Source organism: Zeus faber, assembly GCF_960531495.2.
Source record: "Zeus faber genome assembly, chromosome: 12".
In the NCBI taxonomy this organism is placed as follows: domain Eukaryota; kingdom Metazoa; phylum Chordata; class Actinopteri; order Zeiformes; family Zeidae; genus Zeus; species Zeus faber.
In genome coordinates this window covers 11,071,859-11,089,830 of record NC_137196.1, presented here as the reverse complement: position 1 = coordinate 11,089,830, position 17,972 = coordinate 11,071,859, and the positions used below count along the sequence as shown (strand labels likewise).

At 43.2% G+C, this 17,972-nt stretch overlaps 2 protein-coding genes across 3 annotated transcripts; both read right to left on the bottom strand.

Moving 5' to 3' along the window:
* Positions 1-1,358: 1,358 nt before the first annotated feature.
* Positions 1,359-5,742, bottom strand: prpf38b (pre-mRNA processing factor 38B). The gene is made up of 6 exons (XM_080011193.1): positions 5,396-5,742; positions 4,672-4,740; positions 4,332-4,483; positions 3,929-3,989; positions 2,488-2,759; positions 1,359-2,384 (listed from the first exon to the last, which is right to left on the bottom strand). The coding sequence occupies exons 1-6, from the start codon at positions 5,603-5,605 to the stop codon at positions 1,733-1,735; spliced, it is 1,416 nt and encodes a 471-aa protein (XP_079867319.1). The 5' UTR covers positions 5,606-5,742; the 3' UTR covers positions 1,359-1,732.
* Positions 5,743-6,868: 1,126 nt separating this feature from the next.
* LOC307238246 (EEIG family member 2-like) lies at positions 6,869-15,400 on the bottom strand. 2 transcript variants are annotated; one of them, XM_080011165.1, is made up of 11 exons: positions 15,203-15,400; positions 13,147-13,267; positions 12,790-12,819; positions 12,296-12,412; positions 11,760-11,806; positions 10,895-10,995; positions 10,509-10,604; positions 10,198-10,399; positions 9,512-9,648; positions 8,984-9,047; positions 6,869-8,847 (listed from the first exon to the last, which is right to left on the bottom strand). In XM_080011165.1, the coding sequence occupies exons 1-11, from the start codon at positions 15,346-15,348 to the stop codon at positions 8,805-8,807; spliced, it is 1,104 nt and encodes a 367-aa protein (XP_079867291.1). In that variant the 5' UTR covers positions 15,349-15,400; the 3' UTR covers positions 6,869-8,804. The 2 variants fall into 2 exon arrangements, with proteins under 2 accessions (XP_079867291.1, XP_079867292.1); XM_080011166.1 differs by having other exon boundaries at positions 10,509-10,574.
* Between the last annotated feature and the right edge of the window lie 2,572 nt (positions 15,401-17,972).

Sequence of the window (17,972 nt, the reverse complement as noted above, 5' to 3'; positions counted from 1 at the left end):
CAACAGTGTTTCGCCCGCGGCCCAGGTGTGCAGCACATCCGAGCTCTTCTGCTCTCTGTCCAACGCCAACCCCTCTGACCTGCTGGTTAGCGCCAGTAACTCAGCGGGAGAGAGTGAAACAAAGGCTGTTGATGGTGGGTAGTGATGGAGCAGAGAATCGATTACGCTTGTTTCAGTGTTGTAACCGTGTTTTACAAAAGTCACAGGAGATGTGGTGCGTCATGCCATTTTAATAAAACCTATGTTGTAAAGAAGTAAATATTTCAAATATAATGTCTCAACAGTGGTAACTCAAGCGCGTAGGAGGAGAGACCTCAGTGATGAGGCAGCACTAGTAACGGGTGAGTTATGCTCCTTACAATGGTCAAATCTGTACCAGCTTTGAGACAATTTCACATAGTTGAATTTTTTTTTGTAGGCTTGTTTATTTACCTGCTGTGTCCAAACAGGCCTTGCAGTTCCTGAAGTGCACGAGACGCTGAGAACAACGACAGCCGTCCTGTTAGAGTGGCCTGCGGTGGAAGGTGCTTCCCAGTACAGCCTTGTGGTCAGGCAACAGACCCCGAGGCAAAGGCATCAGTTGTTCACGGTGTACGAGGAGAAAATAATTCCTACTGACCCAGACTCGACCTACTGCCTGTCAGTGTCGGCCAAAAGCTCAACCAGCAGCGGACCCTACTCGGAGCCTGTGTGTGTTGAGAAAACACAGAACATCCACGTGAAGGTCTCTGGGAACTAAGCCAGAGCTCTGTGGATGAACCACAACCAAAATATGGTGTGTGCTGCTGTGTTGCAATGTTGGGATGACTTGTTTTTTACCTTTTAGAATTGTTTTTTTTCCCCCAAGATTCAAAAAAGGCTTTCAAAAACACAACCAGGTAGAATAGGAAGAGGGCTTTGTTTTAAAAAACAAACAAAACTGTTCAGCTGCCTGTTAGCAATCTGTAAATATTGGAATTGGGGACAGCTGTTGCAGTTTAGGAAGACTCACAAATAGGAATGGGAATACGAATCAAGGATTTCAAAACTTTCTATGAAGCCATATTTTAAACTGTTTGCTGTTGGGTACAGGGTTAAACGTGTATTATAATTTGTTGTAGCTGCTACTTTACCTTTGTAAATGCAATAGACTTCTTAATATATCAGTGCTCGACTTCAGTGAATGTTGACTTTTTGCATTTTATATTTAACAAATCAAGGGAATTATTAAAATTACAATAAAACATCAAAAGTAATGTGTGCATTTTGAACACCCCCCTCCCCCATATTCATCCCGTTCTGTGCAAAATACGACCCATACATTTTGTAAGTAGGACTAATTCTCACTTTTTGCTTCCATCAAAGACACAGCAGTTAGCTCCTTCCATAAAAGTATTTTATTAGAAAACAAAATGCAACAGAGCAATAACCCCAGACATCTCAAGCAGGGGTCAGCGTGTGGTACAAACTCCCCTGTGCAGGCTGCGCAAGAGGATTAAAACATTCTCAGACCAATTATGTACAATGCCATAGAACGTCTTAGGAGAAAGTTAACCGTAGAAAATTAAAATTCCATAATTTTCAAATCTCGGGCGGGGGACTCACAACTAGACAGAGGAGAGGCTCAAATTAACATAAAGCAATAGAACATCGGTCAAAGATAATTCCACTGTTATTGCGCTGACATTTCTTTTCAGCACGAGTGAAAAACAAAAAGAAAAAAAAAACAACAAGAGTAGATTGTGATATTGCTCTACGGGGACATGTCAGTACTCTGGCTCCGCCTGCGTTTCCCGTGGTCGTCGCTGGACTCTCGTGGCTGGTGGCTCTTCTCTTTGCTGCCGCTGCGTTTGTGCGAGCGCTGCTCTCCGTCGCGCTCCCTCTCTCGGCTGTGCTCCCGTTTTCGGCCCTTCTCCTCTCCTCCCTTGTGCCTCTTCTCCCGGCTCGACCGCTTGGCCCTCCTCTCTTCTCTGTGCCGCTCTCGCTCCTCTTTGTGTCGCCGGTCGTCCGTCTCCGCCCGGCCCTTCTTTTCCTTGGACTTCTCCCCGTCGGCGGTCCGGTCCTTGTGGTGCTCCCTGTCCTTCTTGCGGCTGCGGTCGTTTTCCCCTCCCTCCCTCTCTTTGTCCCTGCGCTCACTCCGTCGCTCCCGGCTGCCGCTCCTCCGCCGCTCCCTGCGCTCCTGGTTCCTGTCGGCGCTGCGGGACCTCCGTCTCTCCCTGTCGCCTCGCTCGCCCCTCTCCCTGTCCCTTTCTCTGTCCCTGCCCTCTCTCTCTTTCCTCTGCCGGTCACGCTCCCTCTCCAGCTCGCGATCGAAGCTCTGGCCGCGGCGTTCTCGCTCCCGGTGATGGCTCCTGCTGCGTGACCGTTTTGGGGATCTCCTTGGGGTTGGTGTCCGCCTGGGGCTCCTGGCAAGAAGGATACATTATTGTGTACATTGCAATGTGACTATAAACATTAAATATGTACAGCATTAGAAAGCCGCGGCCGCAGTTGGAAGACTCATCTCACCTTGAACGGCGACGCTCCCCGGGCCTTCCTGGCTCTGGGGCCACCGCAGTGGCGGCGGCAGCAGCAGCCGCGGCCGCCGCTGCCTCCTCCTCCTGCTGCTCCTTCTGTGGAACCTTCCGCGGCCGAGCCTTCATCTGCTGGTCAATCATCTTCTGCACAGGCACTGGGATGCGGGGGAACAACGTGGAGAACCACTCCAGTTTCGTCAGGAAGGAGCGCAACATCTCTCCGATGGTCATCACGCAGCCTCCACCCGCTTTCACGTCGAGCTCCTGAAGACAAAGGGAGGGAGGAGCCGTGCAAAATCGAATTAGCACACGGGATAACTCACAATCTTTACATTAACGCTTCTTTAAATTGAAAATATTTTGTGATGATCCAATACTGAGACTTCACCTCTGTTCATCTAGCTTAATCTCTCAAATATAAATAAAATGTGTCTGGTTATTAATTCTTCCATTTTGAATTTACGTAAAAAGGTATGTTTCCATATCAAACGTTTGCTAATGTCAACTGATATTCACCAAAATCTGCATTTACAAAGTGAGCTCCATTAGTCAACCTTCAAGTATTCCAGTTAAATCTCAGTCCCATTCCTAAATAACCTCTTTTCTGAACTTAATTTAAATAAAGCTCCCTTTTTTTTTTTCTTCTTTTAAACAGAAAATAAATCAGGAAAGAGAAGCTCATTATGTCAAAGAGTGAAGGACGGAGAAGCTTTGGACTTTATTCCTCCTCCTCTCTTTGGCAGAATGACGACGCCTACATAACCCAGCAGGTGGAAATGTTGCCTACAGTGTAAACACAGATTGGAGCTTGGCAAGTAAGTGCACACCAGTTGAACAGTTATCAACTTATATGGTAGAGAACAGCCACTTTGCACTCACACACGCAAACCAACAGTGCTGAGGCACAATATCCAATTCACCTGCTGCACAATGGGCATCTAAAGAAAAGAACAGGGGAAATCACCAGTTTGGTACGATGTCATTTCAGCAGTTCAAATATATTGCATTATAGCACACCATGGTAGGCCTGGTTGCACAGCCCATTTGTGAAATTGCATTTTATACAGACAACACATAACATGAGGTGATAAATTGTGTGCCTGTGTGTGTGCTGAGTAGGTAAGCACGTGTTGGCATTTATCCCAAATTCGTTTTTGTGCAACAAGTCCTGATAATATGTCATCAAAGACAGAGAGCATGGAATTATTCATGTTTCCAATAGATACTCACCCTGATTAAAAACTGCAGCACAGCACTGAATGAGTAATCTAGCTATGCCACTTTAGAAGAAAGAGTTGGACAATTAAGCCAAATGAAGGCAAAGGTGAAAATCAAGCATGAGCATCACCATGGGGGGTGTTAAAATGTCTGCCATGCATTTGTGTAATAGCTGAAGAGAAAGAAACATTAAATCATTACCCGTGGTGACATACCTCCTCATCATCCAGGAAGCCATCATACCATTCCACCAAATCTGGAGGGGGTTGAGTGTATCTGTACAAATAAACAAAGCATTTAGTATCCGATTGATTTAAACATGTTCCAAATTTGTATTTTTGCCCTAGCATGAAAAAAATATATAGTTTGTGCCTTTACGGTGATATGGAAGAATTTAGTCCTGTCAATCATAAGGAAATTAAAATACTAATTAAGTATTTTAAAATAAAATACTTTAATACTTTCAGAAATAAAGAAACCAGGTGAGGTTCATGAAATGAAAAAATATGGTAACACACACACACACCAAAATTCTAGGTTTCAAGTGAAATAACATCTTGATCAACCTGTTTAAATACAAAATCACATTTTTAATATACTTAATAGAAAGTGGCATACCTTATGTACATGAAGCCAAGTGCTCTGATGTAGGCTGAGTCTGTGTGAGTGATCAGACCCATCAACTGCTTACGAGTCAGTTTGAGAGTAAACAATTTGTACAGCAGACAGAAAGCGGTCGACACGATACCGCCAGTTCCAACTCCACGCACCTGACAAATATGACGAGATGGTTGGCTGTGGTTAGTTGTAGAATATATACAGTACATCAACATCACAGCTGAAACAGACCTATAAACAACTCCGCTACGATAAAACTGCTGGAATGATGACAACCATTGCTTGTTGCAAGAAGAGGAACTATAGTTGGAAAGGGGGAAAACACGTACTTCTCACTTACCCCTCCGCACATTCCAGTTTGGCCCGCAGTCTTTCTGCTTCCCTTTTCCCAGGGTTCGGCGTGAGTCACCTGCACAAGGAAAGAGTTAGTACACTGCAGAGAAATATCACTGATTTATGACACGAGGTCAATTCAGTCCTAATAAGTAACAATATAAACATGGTAGCAGTCTTTATCCTATTAGTATCACTACTGTATATTATTAGAACCATTTGGGCTTTGATCCTGGTACAGTATATGTACAGATTTCTTTTTTTCATATAGTATGTAGACTTGCACACTTCCTTTTCTTGACAGACTGAATTGTCGATAAGAATTAATTGAACATTGGCAAATCTTGGGTTTTTTTTTTGGTTCATTCAAACTTTCTATTGTTATTACTTCATTATGGTCTATTGTTCTGGTGTGAGCTGCTCTAACGCCGCAATTCCCCTCTGGGGATGAATGTAGTATTTGTCTCTACGACTACATAGCATAGTAGTTCACACAACAAAGGTTTATGTAACTGACACAGCGATAGCCAAATTATACTCCAAAACGGCAGATACATACTTAGACATACAAGCCACGTGGAACATCAAATAACCACGGCTACATAACAGATCATTCGCGATGGTTCAATGTTCCGACGAAGCTACAACCATCTGTGAGGTCGCAGCGACTACGTTAGCGAAACGTTGTGTGTTCGGCTAGCTCGTTAGCATTAGCCGGAGGACGCTCGTACCTTGAAATAAATTTCGTCCACCACCTCGTGGTAGGTTTTCAGCTCGTACAGTCGGACTTTAAAATACGGCGACGACAGGACGTTTGTGAGGATCATGGGGTTCAGGTTCATGGTCTTCTCGTTCCCCCACAGCGGTAACACGTTCCCGTGCTTCCCAGCCACTGGCTTGCTAACGGCCTGCGCCTGCTGCTGGTTCCCCACGGTCGCCATGATGGCCGGATCCCACGCCGATACGCTTTGCTTCCAACTACAATTCCATTAATGTGGTTTTCAAAGGTTTGGTCTGAAATTGTTTCGGGGGCGAATCCTTTCTTATCGGGGAATAAAAAGGCGGGAAATCCGCGGCGGCGCCGAGTGTCGCGGCGCGAAGTGAAGCGTCGACAGCGCTGCAGACCGTGCGTCATCCGCTTGGACAGGAAGCGGCTTCCATATCCCCAGATGTTATTTTCAAAGTAACAGTATCAAAGCCATAGCTTATAAGTAATGCCGATTGTGAAATAGCCGCGGGTTAAATATATTGTCAGTTGCGTTTGATCGACCATAAATGATGACAAAAAAAAAAAAAAGAAGTTTAAAACACGCAGGCGTCCCACTAACCCACTAGGCTTTCAGGAATAAATTGCACATATTCAGAGCAAGTCTCTCTCTACTCGTTCTAGTGTTTATTTTGTAGACGCTCAAGGACTCTCATAGGTCCGGGGGAGGGAAGACGGAAAAATGAACATTTCCATTCAAACAGCGTTTCGCCAGATCCGGGGCGGGCGAGCGCTCAAACGTATCTCCGTTTTTTTTATCGCCGTAAGGGAGGAAGACGCGCGGAGCAAGAAGGTATTTGAGGCCGGTCGCCCCGAATGGGCGCAGCAAGAAAGAAGGAGGCGATTGGGGTCGAGAGACTCTTACTTTCAAAAAAATAAAAAAATAAAAACACACGTTTACGGGGAAACCCGGAAGTGAATAAAAGTTACACAATCAATCTGAACTAGACCGGAAACGGAGACGGTTTAACTAGTTCATCCCACAGCCGTTCGTCCCGCATTGCAAGGGGTCAGCAGCAAAGTTATTTTTCTACAAATATATACAATTTTTTTAATTTATAAATATAACATGAATAAATATTTTTGATACTTAAAATTCATAGTAAAAGGACTATTTGGTCTAGTCCCTTTTCCATTCAAAGGGCCTTGATCCTGTAGTTGGCATCTATCACACTTGAATATGGTTTACATCTTGTGGAGAGAGGACGATGTGGAAATCCAGATTAAAACAACAAAAAAAAAAGTTTCTTTATTCTCTTATCTCGCCTCAAACTATGGACCGTTATCACTCAGACCGTTTTGTTATCGGTACACGCACATAGCAGACTCCCAAGACGTAGAAGACACTTTTAAAAATGTGAATTTAGGTCACAATTAAATACGCTTCATAGGGCACAAACAGAAGTGCACAAAAAAAGATAAAAACACAACGATAAGATGAGATTGAAAGATGTTATTTTCTTTAGAGGAAAACCTCATAGTAGTTACAATAATAATTTATTTGAAGATAAAAACAAAACAGTATTATTTACAGGTCAAGGGTAACATTGACGCAACAGGGCGAGAAATGCACAAAATATTTTTGCAGCTCCAGAAACTAAATAATAGTAAAAAATAAAGTTCAAATAAAGACACCGAACTCATTACTGTTCTGGTAACAATGGATCCCCACAGGATATTCTAGCAACTCTGATAGCTTTGATAGAACTGAGCTTGCGTTGCGTAGAATCCTACACAATGGTTACGTCTCAAACTATTAACCTGACAACAGGGTCTTAAATTCTAACAAATAATTTAATCGCAAAGTAAGAATTTATCTTCCATGCATTTTTTATTTTCAAACACATTGGAAAAACAGATTTGATGAACACAAATATATATAGACACAGTTTATCTTCGGGCACTTAGTACTTTTGGGCTTTGCAGATGAAAATTATTTGATCAAATATTACCTACTAAGAGGATGTTGTCTATATTGGAAAATGTAAATAAGTCACTATAAGGGTGCATCCCAATTCACAGGGTTCCTACGTTCCCTACCCCCTGCCTGGCACAGAGCGCTGCAGAGCTGCATTCCATACAGAGCAGACTGCTGTAGGGGCTGAAACAGATGATGCTTTCTTTCATAAACTGTGGGTGACTCAGTAATTGGAATGTAAACTGAATACATTTGTCTGGATTTAACTACATGGAGGTCTCTTTGTCAAGCGCTGCAATGGAGGAAATAGTAGTTGGCATACATAAATAATACAGTGGGTGGTGGTGATATGCATCAAAAGAATCAAACCTGGAAAATCATAATGGGTAAGATGTACTCTGAAGTGACCTTAGATAAACACCCCGGATTTGTTCCCGTCGCAGTCCACCTGGAAGAGGACTTCGTCACCCCCTGCCGTTTGGAGCCTCACTCGTTACGGCGACGTCCCCTGCGAAGTGCCCTTCATATTGCGGGACAGTTGTAATGCAGCCTACAGGTTCTGCCTTGGTGAGGGAGATGATGTGATGCAGACTGACCAGAAGTTCAAACACTGTGCATATATCCTTCCTAAAACATTATTATTACTACTACTACTACTACTACTATACTGGTAAAATAATAGCACTTAGCAAAGAGAAAATTAACCAGTCTGTCAGTAGATGGGAAAAAATGTTTTAAGACTCAAAAATAGGCTCCTTCAGAACTACTTATGTTTCCTATGACCTTAGTTTTGTTGACTTCATTTAGTCCTAATGGATGACGATTGATGTTTGCCTCATCAGTCTTTCTTGTACTAGCCTGTATTATGCTCAGTCTCATATCTGATTCCGTAGATGGACGCTCAAACTGGGCAATAAAAACTGGACTTCATCTTTCTCTCTGAGCAATACTATCTTTATACCATGACACCGCTCTGCGATTGTCCCATTGTATACTGCCCCGTTTACAGAAACAAGGTAGTACTCCCTGCATCTTGAGTTCTTTTTTTTTAATTTTTATTTTTTTTAAGTTGTAAGGTCATCTTCATACATTCACTCATCTTCAACCTTCCCTCAGTTTAAGATTCTTAACCTTTTGACAGTTGTTTTTTTTGTTTTGTTTTTACAGCTATCTTAATGGAGATTCCACAAAGCAAGGCCTTCAGAAGATAACAACGAACAATAGAAAAAAAAAAGTCAACATAGTCAACATAACGAGGCCTTCAGCTCCGCTTCTCGAACACTAGGGGGCTCTGGTGTTCCACACCTCCTGGAAAGTCCGACAGGAGAAACAAAAATGTCCCCTGGTGCTGGAGAGGTGGGAAGCTCTTCCTGCACCACCCCCCACTGTGTCCCCCGCCGTCGTCTCAGGCCAACATAGCAGACACCATTTCTGACCTGCAGATGCTTTCCACGGCCTAGCGCTTGATCACCACCTGCTCAAAAGGCCCAGCTGCACCCCTGAAAGGCAATAACAGTACGTCTTATGTGACAGGATACGAGCGCGGCATCTGCTCTGAGGGCGTGTGATGCGAGCAGATTACACAAGCCAAAGTAAGTGGGTTCTAAAGTAGGACCATTGTTCGGTTACACTTACCGAGTGTGTTGGCTTCCCAGAGCCGTGCTGCCCCCAGGGCCGACAAACAACCTCAGTCCCTCCTCTGCACCAACACAAACAAACACACCACAACATTCAGGATTCGGTCGATAAATGCGTACCGACAGGCTGTGAAATGGCTTACACTTAAAACGAATGACTACGGAAAGGCACACTTGGAGCTTGTTCACGAAAGACAGAAGAACTAGCAACGATAAAATCTAGAAATAGGATCCTCTGCACAAACTGAGATACACTGGTGAACACCGCTTTTTTTCTTTTTAAGAAAGTCAAAGTGCCCGTCAGCATCGTAATGGTTTGTAAATCAAACGCCCTTTTGCAAAGTCAAGCCAAAAAGGGTAAGCAAGTGATTGACGGGTTTCATAATCCCGTCCGGCTTATGAGTAGCCAGCTCTTCTTGCACGCTCCCAAATCCTCTCTGGCCCCTTCTGTGGATGCGGAACGCAGCACCGCGCCGGCCTCCGCGAGCCCCGACAAGTTAAACGGCAGGTGCTCGGGCGTACACACCCTCTGCGCTGGAGTCCAGGAAGCCGTGGCTGAAGTCCTGGCCCTCGAGGATCATGTCGATGATGTCATCCGCGTCCACCCGCGTGGCGTTCACTCTCTTCAGCTGGTTTTCCATGGAGTTCTGCTTCACAGGGTGTCTGGCAGTACAGACAAAGTGTGGGGGTTTCGGATTAACAAAAATAATGGTATGTAGAATATGAAAGGGTAAGAAGGGTATCTGTTGCATCCTGTTGCATCAAATAATCCTTTGTTCGTGTGTTTATATAATCCATCACAGTAGGACCTTGGTGGATCATAAAAGATAGATGTACAATTTATAAATTTGATTATATGATCACAGCGAAAGAAGGGTAAGATGACAGGGAAATTCAATATGATGGAGTAAATAAATGTGTAGGATTATCCGCGTACTACTTATTATATTACACAGGCCTAATCGACTCCACAGGCCTGAGATAATTTCATTGTTTGGTGGGATCATACCGAACCTCCACCCTTGCTCTGTGTAATCGTGTCAGTCCAAGGATATAAAGGGGGCAGGGAGCACTTAGCAGTGTTACATAATGTAACCAAAAGCCTTTCCAAGTTTCATGAAATAGTTTACAAAGATAAAGATAGAAAAAGAAAAACACTGCGATAAACATTAACAGATAAGGTTTTTTTAAGGGTTGAGGGAGAGGGGTAACCTCAGAGCCTTGGCTGGCGTGGAGGGGCGTTCGGGTGCGTGTGGCAAGGGGGTCAGGACCGGCGGCGTGGACCTGCTCTCCCCGTGCTGCTCGCCGGGTTCCAGGATGCTGCCGATGCCGGTGGAGGCAGAACCCCCCGACGGGTTCCTCCAGTGACCCAGCTCTGTCACACTGGACGAGCGCGAGTGGTTTGTGCTGTATCCTGAGTGGAAGAAAAAAAACGAACTTCCAAGTATTGTATGTGGCGTTATGGACAATAATGCTTTTATTTATTTTTAATAAATTGATTTACAGCGTGTTTTACTATGTACCTGAGATTCTTGAATGCTGACTGGCACAGCTGGACGTCCTGGAGTGATTGAAGGCCCCCAGCTCCTCTGGGAGAGATTGAGACTTTTTAGGGGTACCTAAAGCGGAGAAGAACATTGTGGAAGATCGGCACCAGCCACGGTAACGTATAATAGAACATTAAAATATTTAGCATACATATTCTAGTCTGTTTGGATTCCTTGCAGGTTATTTATGGAGGGCTTTTAAAACAATCTTTTTTTTGTGTGACAGCCCCTTTAAAGAATGGTCCCTTTCAATATTAACACTAGGGAGCAGCTTTGTTGTATTTTTGTAAGCAATTCAAAAGGATTCTGGAGTCACGTCAGTTGAGAGAAGAACATGTTCAGAGTTCACCACATGTGCATACCAGTGATTTGGGATAAGTGCACGTCCCCTCCCTTTCTGTCCTCTGCCAGACACTCGGCCTCGGTCTGCGGGAATCCCAGGATCATGGCTGTGGATGGAGGACTGCACAGGGAACACAGGGAACAGTGTTCTTTTTAGAAGAGGCAATATTAGGTTAGGGCGGAAAAGGCACATTATTCATTTTGCCATTGAAACTGCTTTGTCAAAAGTGTCAGCTCTCTATCAAGGAGGATTTAAAAAAAAGATAAAGTAAACCTTGAAAAAGTATTTTCAACTTTTAAGGTTATGGACAATGGGCCTACCAGATTTACTGGAAGAAGCCAGTCGTCAAACGAGTACTCAGTGGGAAAAATAATGACTAGGCCATTTAATGGTTTACGCAATACAACATCCCTTAGACAACAGAGTTTGTTTAAAAGGAGGGAGTGGAGCATGAATAAGTTGAAGGAAAACACTGTGGGAAAGAAAGTCCGAAGGTGCGGTTGCAGGCACATGCGCCAAGCTTCGCCAGCAGTGTACGGTTGCGTCACATTTTTGGTGACTGAATACCTGCGCGCTGTCTCTGATCATTTCCTTCGCACGATTTTCAATAGGGGCCGAGCCAACCCCGTATAACATGTGGCTGACAAGTGACGCTAAGAAAAGTTAATGCTCGGGCGGAGCATTGTTTGCTCTCAGATAAGATGGCATAAAGATCTTATCTATTAAATCGATGCTTACCAACACTCCCCACTGTCAGACAGTCAAGACTGTTTCCTGTGTGGTTATGCATATAATCCGACTGTGGTGAGATCACAACAAAGGTGCAATAGAAGGTTCAGTCTATTGCACCTTCCTGAGAAAGCAACTCACATAAAAATTCTTACGTTTTAAAACAGGGGTCTCCGGACATAAGTTGTGTGGTGATAACAACCTGTAACAGAGGGGAGAAAAATGTGTGATGCTGACGTTAGGTGAACAAGTAAAATACATCGGCCAGGACTAGATATTTGGAAGCATGTGCCGATTCTACATTTGGGGGAGCTTCCCCATAATTATGATTCACTTTCAGGCCTCAGGCCTCAGACAAGTGGCACATACAGTACATGCCTTGCATCAGACATGCGTCACAACATGCCCCCGTGAGAATGCCTAACGCACTTCCGGGTATCCATTTCCCTGGTAACAGTCTATTTACTAAGTCTACTCACCAACTGGTTGTTTGGTTGTGTTAACAAAGTATGCATCACCGTATTTAAGGCCTATACTGTGCTACAAGCAAAAGGTAGCATGAACGTAGTCTTTCCATATACTATGTGACTACTGTACTTGTGGTAAAAACATTGGTGTTGAGGATCATGACTATCGATTGCACCCGAGCAGAACCACTGCAACGGACTCTCAAGACGTGACCGGGCCGTACCTTGAGGATGGAGTTGTCTTGCCTGGTGTGTTTGGTGTCATATCCCTCCAGGAGACACCGGCGTGTGGTGCTGCCCGAGCCGGCGAACTCAGAGAGGTTTAAGTCGGCAAAGCCCAGCTGCACAGAGTCACAAGGATAGACCGTGATGGAACTATATGCAGATTGAAAGTCATCCTCTTATCTATTTTTGTGTCTAGTCAGCACCTGCAATACCTAACACAGATTACCTTATGGTCAGGATTTCCTGTCTGCTTCTCTCTACGTGTTATTGTTTAACATTGAGAATGTTTGTGATTATTCAGAAATCAGTAACCACAGGCGGAAGCAGGTAATAAAAATATTCTTGAGCAACAGACCTTCTCAACTCAGAAAGCCTCCATACACCCTTGATGAACAACTGTTATCAGATTAACTTTATGATAACAATGTTCCCATATTTGTCTTTCTCGCCGCTGACATTTTGAAATCTACAGACTTCAAGATGGTAGCGTTACCTTTGCAAAAGTCTTTCCGCCCTTTGTTTCCTAAAATGAGAAAGATACCAAAATATTATTATTATTATAGTGTGTCTCCGTCACATTTTACTTCAAAGCTTCTGTGATTCTCACGACTCTTTCAGAGTTTCCTTTAGCCATTATGAGTTTTAATTTCACAGTAACTACAATTCAAATTTACTTTCCTTGTATCTGGGATGGAGAGAAACACACACACACACACACACACACACACACACACACACACACACACACACACACACACACACACACACACACACACACACACACACACACACACACACACACACACACACACACACACACACACATATATATATATATAATGCGGTGTACCTTGCGCACAGACACCCGACACACACATGGGTCAAGTACACCTGTCCCGGCGTTGGCACTCATCTTACACAGAAAAGAGAATCTCTTCTTCCATCGCACACAGTTCGCTTGGACTGCTTCCCTGGAAGGAAAAAACAAAAATATCTCAAAATAACAGCCAGACTGGACAACACTCGGGCGTACTTCGTCTGAATCCAACCTCGGTAAAATGACTAATTCAGACAACTCACTCCACAAAAGGAATTTAAACAATCTGTAAAACAGTCAGTATTATCCTCGGATAATACTGACTGTTAATGCAATCCCCGGATTTGCATTAATTAATTATATCTAGTGACTGCGTTTTTAATTAGAAGGATGAAAACATTGGTGTTTGAGCAAGGTTAGCGTTAGAATGTTTACATGGTTGAGGATACAGTCAGTTGCCATAGCAAAGTCATGTGGGACAACGGTTAGAAGTTGGCATGTGCTCCAATGCGCCCTTTTTTCCAGTGTGACTCATTTCAGGGCTTGTTCTCTACTGTCTCAGAAATGTGAAATGCACCAAAAGCTGCGCCGCTGTATAACAATCACTGATCCCAGGGAAGTCCACTTTTGTTCATGGAAATATTTTCTTCCGCTGTCCATGATCATGAGGAATATGCTTATTTATAGATAACATCCCATGATGATGACAACAGGAATTGGAAAAAGGAGAGAAAGATTGCACACTAGTGAGTACACATCACTTAATGAGGCAGTGATTCTCAACCCTTTTCAAATCAAGGGGCCCCCCAACTTGATAGGCATTAGGCCACAGACTCCATTTGATCAACTCTGAGAAGATTTACGATGAGATTTAGATGATTTAGTTCAAACGTCCATGCAGGCCTACACTATACAGTAGTTGGAGAGATAACAGTGAAACTATGACCAAAACAATCATTACGTAGTCATTGTAGGTTCCCCAATGGTGTTCAAACTTCTTATAGAAAATCATGTAGATCCCAAAAAGGGGCATTTAGACATAATTACACAAGTTATCTTTTAAAATCTACAAATAATATGGAATCCAGCTCTTACTTCGATTAGTCCTTCAATTAGTCTTCTTGGTTGCTTTTTTTTTTTGATTGATTTTTACTATTTTAATGTTTAAAAAAAGTTGAGTCTAAAAAAATAAGAAGTTTAAAGAAGTTAGGAGGTAAGAGAGAGAAAAAAAACAAAACAGGATGTGATTTATTTAAACGATTGTGAATATTTGTTTCCCCCTTAAGAAGTCGTTGGTTTGACCAATGGTACCCATGGCTGTGGATCATTGCCTATGATCTGGAAATACTTTGTAATGGAGAGATATTTGGTGATGGTTAAAAAAAAAAAAAAAGAAAAGAAAAAAAGACTCCATTGATACAAGAAAATAATTCGCTAGGGAACGCTTATTCTTACCTTGTTTTTTTATTTATTTGATTATTTTAACTATTTTATTATTCTACTTTCTAAATGCATTTTGCTTTGCTTTTATTGTCATTATCTGATGGCCTTCTCTTTAATACAGAGCACTTTGAGTTACATGTCGTGTATGAAAGGTGCCATACAAATAAAGGTTATTATTAATTATTATTATTATTATTATTATTATTATTATTATTATTATATTATTAATATTAATATTCCCTTAAGCTGCCACAAGTGTTAGGCCTACATAATAGTGGCAATTGTTTTTTTGTTTTTTTTATCAAATCGCGATCATTTAGTACAATCGTCAGACTCCACAATGTTTCTGTCCAAATTTAAAGGCAATTTTAAGCCAATGTGGAAATGTCCGAAATACATGGAACGTGAATTGGGTGCGTTTACATCCGTTTCAATGCCAATAACTGGTCCTGCTGCTGCAACAGGTAAACATGTAGTGTTACAAGTTTCGTTTCACGCCACATATTATATTGCCATTAAATGAACAACATATGCAATACAATTGTAACCCAGCCCCACCATAGCAATGGATATAAAGCAAGTGAAAGTACGCAGTGTGTACCGATGCTATAAATAGTAAAATGATATATAAATAGTATTTTCTTACCGGGAAGACTCCCCTGCAAAGCCACCGTCCAGCAGCCGCAATTTGCAGAATAAGACTCCGTTCACGAAGGGAACCGACGACAGGTCGTCCAGGTCCAGGTCCACTTTGAACTTAAACCTCTTTTTCTTCGTGAGAATGAACGACATCGTACCGCGACAGCTGTGCGGCGTCTCCGCGCTCCTGGCCACGGTGCCGACGCCTCAGCGGCTCCCCATGACTGGCCGTCACGCACCCGATTTTAAACGCTTCGCTCTCCCTCGCCGCTGACTGGGAAAGAAGACGTGACGTGGTAGAAATCCCCTCTTCCGATTGGTAGTTGGAGCCACGTGGACGAGCCAAGCGTTAGGAAAGGGAAATTTGAAGACTGTTGTAGGGTTATGTACGTTTTATGTTGCTATTGTTATTAGTAGTATTATTATCATCATTGGTTTTTTTCCTATAATTTGTATTATTATTATTATTATTATTATTATTATTATTATTAGTAGTAGTAGTAGTAGTAGTAGTAGTAGTAGTAGTAGTAGTAGTAGCAGTAGCATTAGTGTTAGTAGTCGTACTAGTAGTAGTAGTAGTAGTAGTAGTAGTCAAGACTATTTGTACTTCCTTTTTCTTTGTACTTGCGAAACTGCCACCTGCCTACTCACTCACTATGCCTGTCATTTTATTTTTCATATCCTCCTAATTTTCCCTAGGGGATTAATAGTTTCATTTTATAATCTTCTTCTTCTTCTTCTTCTTCTTCTTCTTCTTCTTCTTCTTCTTCTTCTTCTTCTTCTTCTTTCGGGAATAATAATAAAATATATGCATACAAGACGCAACTACACACACACACACACACACAACATTAAAACCACCTGCCTTATATTGTGTAGCTCCCCCCCGTGCCACCAAAACAGCTGTGACCCTTTGAGGCACGGGCTCCACAAGAGCTCTGAAGGTGTCCCGTCGTATCTGGCACCAAGACGTTAGCAGCAGATCCTTTAAGTCCTGGAAGTTGCCAGGTGGGGCCCCCATGGATCGGGCTTGTTCCAGCACATCCCACAGATGCTCGATCGCATTGATCTGGGGAATTTGGAGGCCAAGTCAGCGCCGCAAACTCTTTGTCATGTTCTTCAACCCATTCCTGAGCAAATTTTACAGTGTGGCATGGCACATCATCCTGCAAAAAGAGGCCATGGCATTATTTAGTAGAATTATTTAGTACAGTAGCCATCAGAGAATACCGTTGCCATGAAGGAGTGGACTTGGTCTGCAACAATGTTTAGGTAGGTGGTACGTGTCAAAGTAACATCCACATGAATGCCAGGACCCAAGGTTTCCCAACAGAACATTTCCCAGAGCATCACACTGCCTCCACTGGCTTGCCTTCTTCTCAAAGTCTCTCCTGGTGCCATATCTTCCCCTGAGGAACGACGCGCACAAACACCTCGCCATCCGCATGATGTAAAAGACAACATGATTCATCAGACCAGGAGACCTTCTTTCATTGCTCCATGGTCCAGTTTTGATGCTCAAGTCCCCATTATAGGCATTTTCGGCGATGGACAGGGGTCAGCATGGACACTCTGACCGGTCTGTGGCTACCCAGCGCCACGTTTCTCTCATAAAGCTCTTCTGTGGGATTGGACCCGAAAGGCTAGATTTCACTCACTGCACTCATCAATGAGCCTTGGGCGTCCATGACCCTGTCGCCGGTTCAGCGGTTGTCCTTCCTTGGACCACTTTTGGCCCTAAACACTGCATATCAGGAACACCCCGTAAGACCTGCCGTTTTGGAGATGCTCTGACCCAGTTGTCTAGTCACCACAATGTGGCCCTTGTCAAAGTCACTCAGATCCTTACGCTTGCCCATTTTTCCTGCTTCCAACACATCATTTTCAAGAACTGACTGTTCACTTGCTTCCTAATATATCCCACCCCTTGACGGGTGCCATTGGAACGAGATGAGCAACGTTATTCACTTCGCCTGTCAGTGGTTTAAATGTTTTGGCTAATCGGTGTATATGCAGTGTTCAACTATGTACAGTATTATTATCAGTTGTTGTACCACCTTTTTTGGGTTCTATATTTAATCATCCAAACACTAACATAGACCATAAGCAAAAAAATAAATTCAGTTCAGTGTCATTAATTATGTGTGACTCAGATCTCCCATGTATCTTGACCTTTTTATTTTTTTATTTTTATTTTTTACCTTTTATTTTTTTTTTTAATCATGGGGTGGTGAGCTGGGGGCTCTGGTGTTGATGTGAAGTAATAGCGCCATCTATTGAGAGTAAACGTCTCTGAAGTAGGAAATACTACCCTGCATGTTTCAAGTACAAACATGCTATTTAGATGCAGAGATCATATTTCCTCTGCAGGATGCCATTAATAATATCACACGGAATAAGACATTCTTTTTTTTTTAATATCTGCACAGGAAGGTCAGGAGATTCTTAGTCCGTGGATAATTAAAAGGTTAAACACACTAATTTCCCGTTAACCGATGCTGCATTCCATTCTCGGAAATCAGTCATTCCGAGTACGCAGTCTCCACCTCCATTATCAAATGTGTCCCGTTATACCGTTGTCTCCGTTCGGGTAAACATGGACGCGAGTCGCGCGTGTGTTTAGCAACCGTGAGCTCTACGAGCATCCCCACAGGAACCCAAGCCACAGAACGGTCGAGACTGAAGCAGCGGCAACAGGAAATTCAGATTCGAAAGGCTGATCCTCCGCACGCTTCCGAGTAGGCGTGCGCATATTTCCGAGTCCAGCCTGCCGCGGA

Coding starts and splice junctions, on each gene's coding strand:
- LOC307238246 (XM_080011165.1), bottom strand. CDS start 15,348: ATGTCGTTCATTCTCACGAAGAAAAAGAGGTTTAAGTTCAAAGTGGAC. Junction 11,807..12,295: donor AAGACAACTCCATCCTCAAG/GTACGGCCCGGT, acceptor CCTCTGTTACAG/GTTGTTATCACCACACAACT. Junction 9,048..9,511: donor CCTGGACTCCAGCGCAGAGG/GTGTGTACGCCC, acceptor GTGTTGGTGCAG/AGGAGGGACTGAGGTTGTTT.
- prpf38b (XM_080011193.1), bottom strand. CDS start 5,605: ATGGCGACCGTGGGGAACCAGCAGCAGGCGCAGGCCGTTAGCAAGCCA. Junction 4,741..5,395: donor TGGACGAAATTTATTTCAAG/GTACGAGCGTCC, acceptor TTCCTTGTGCAG/GTGACTCACGCCGAACCCTG. Junction 2,385..2,487: donor GGGGAGCGTCGCCGTTCAAG/GTGAGATGAGTC, acceptor CCTTCTTGCCAG/GAGCCCCAGGCGGACACCAA.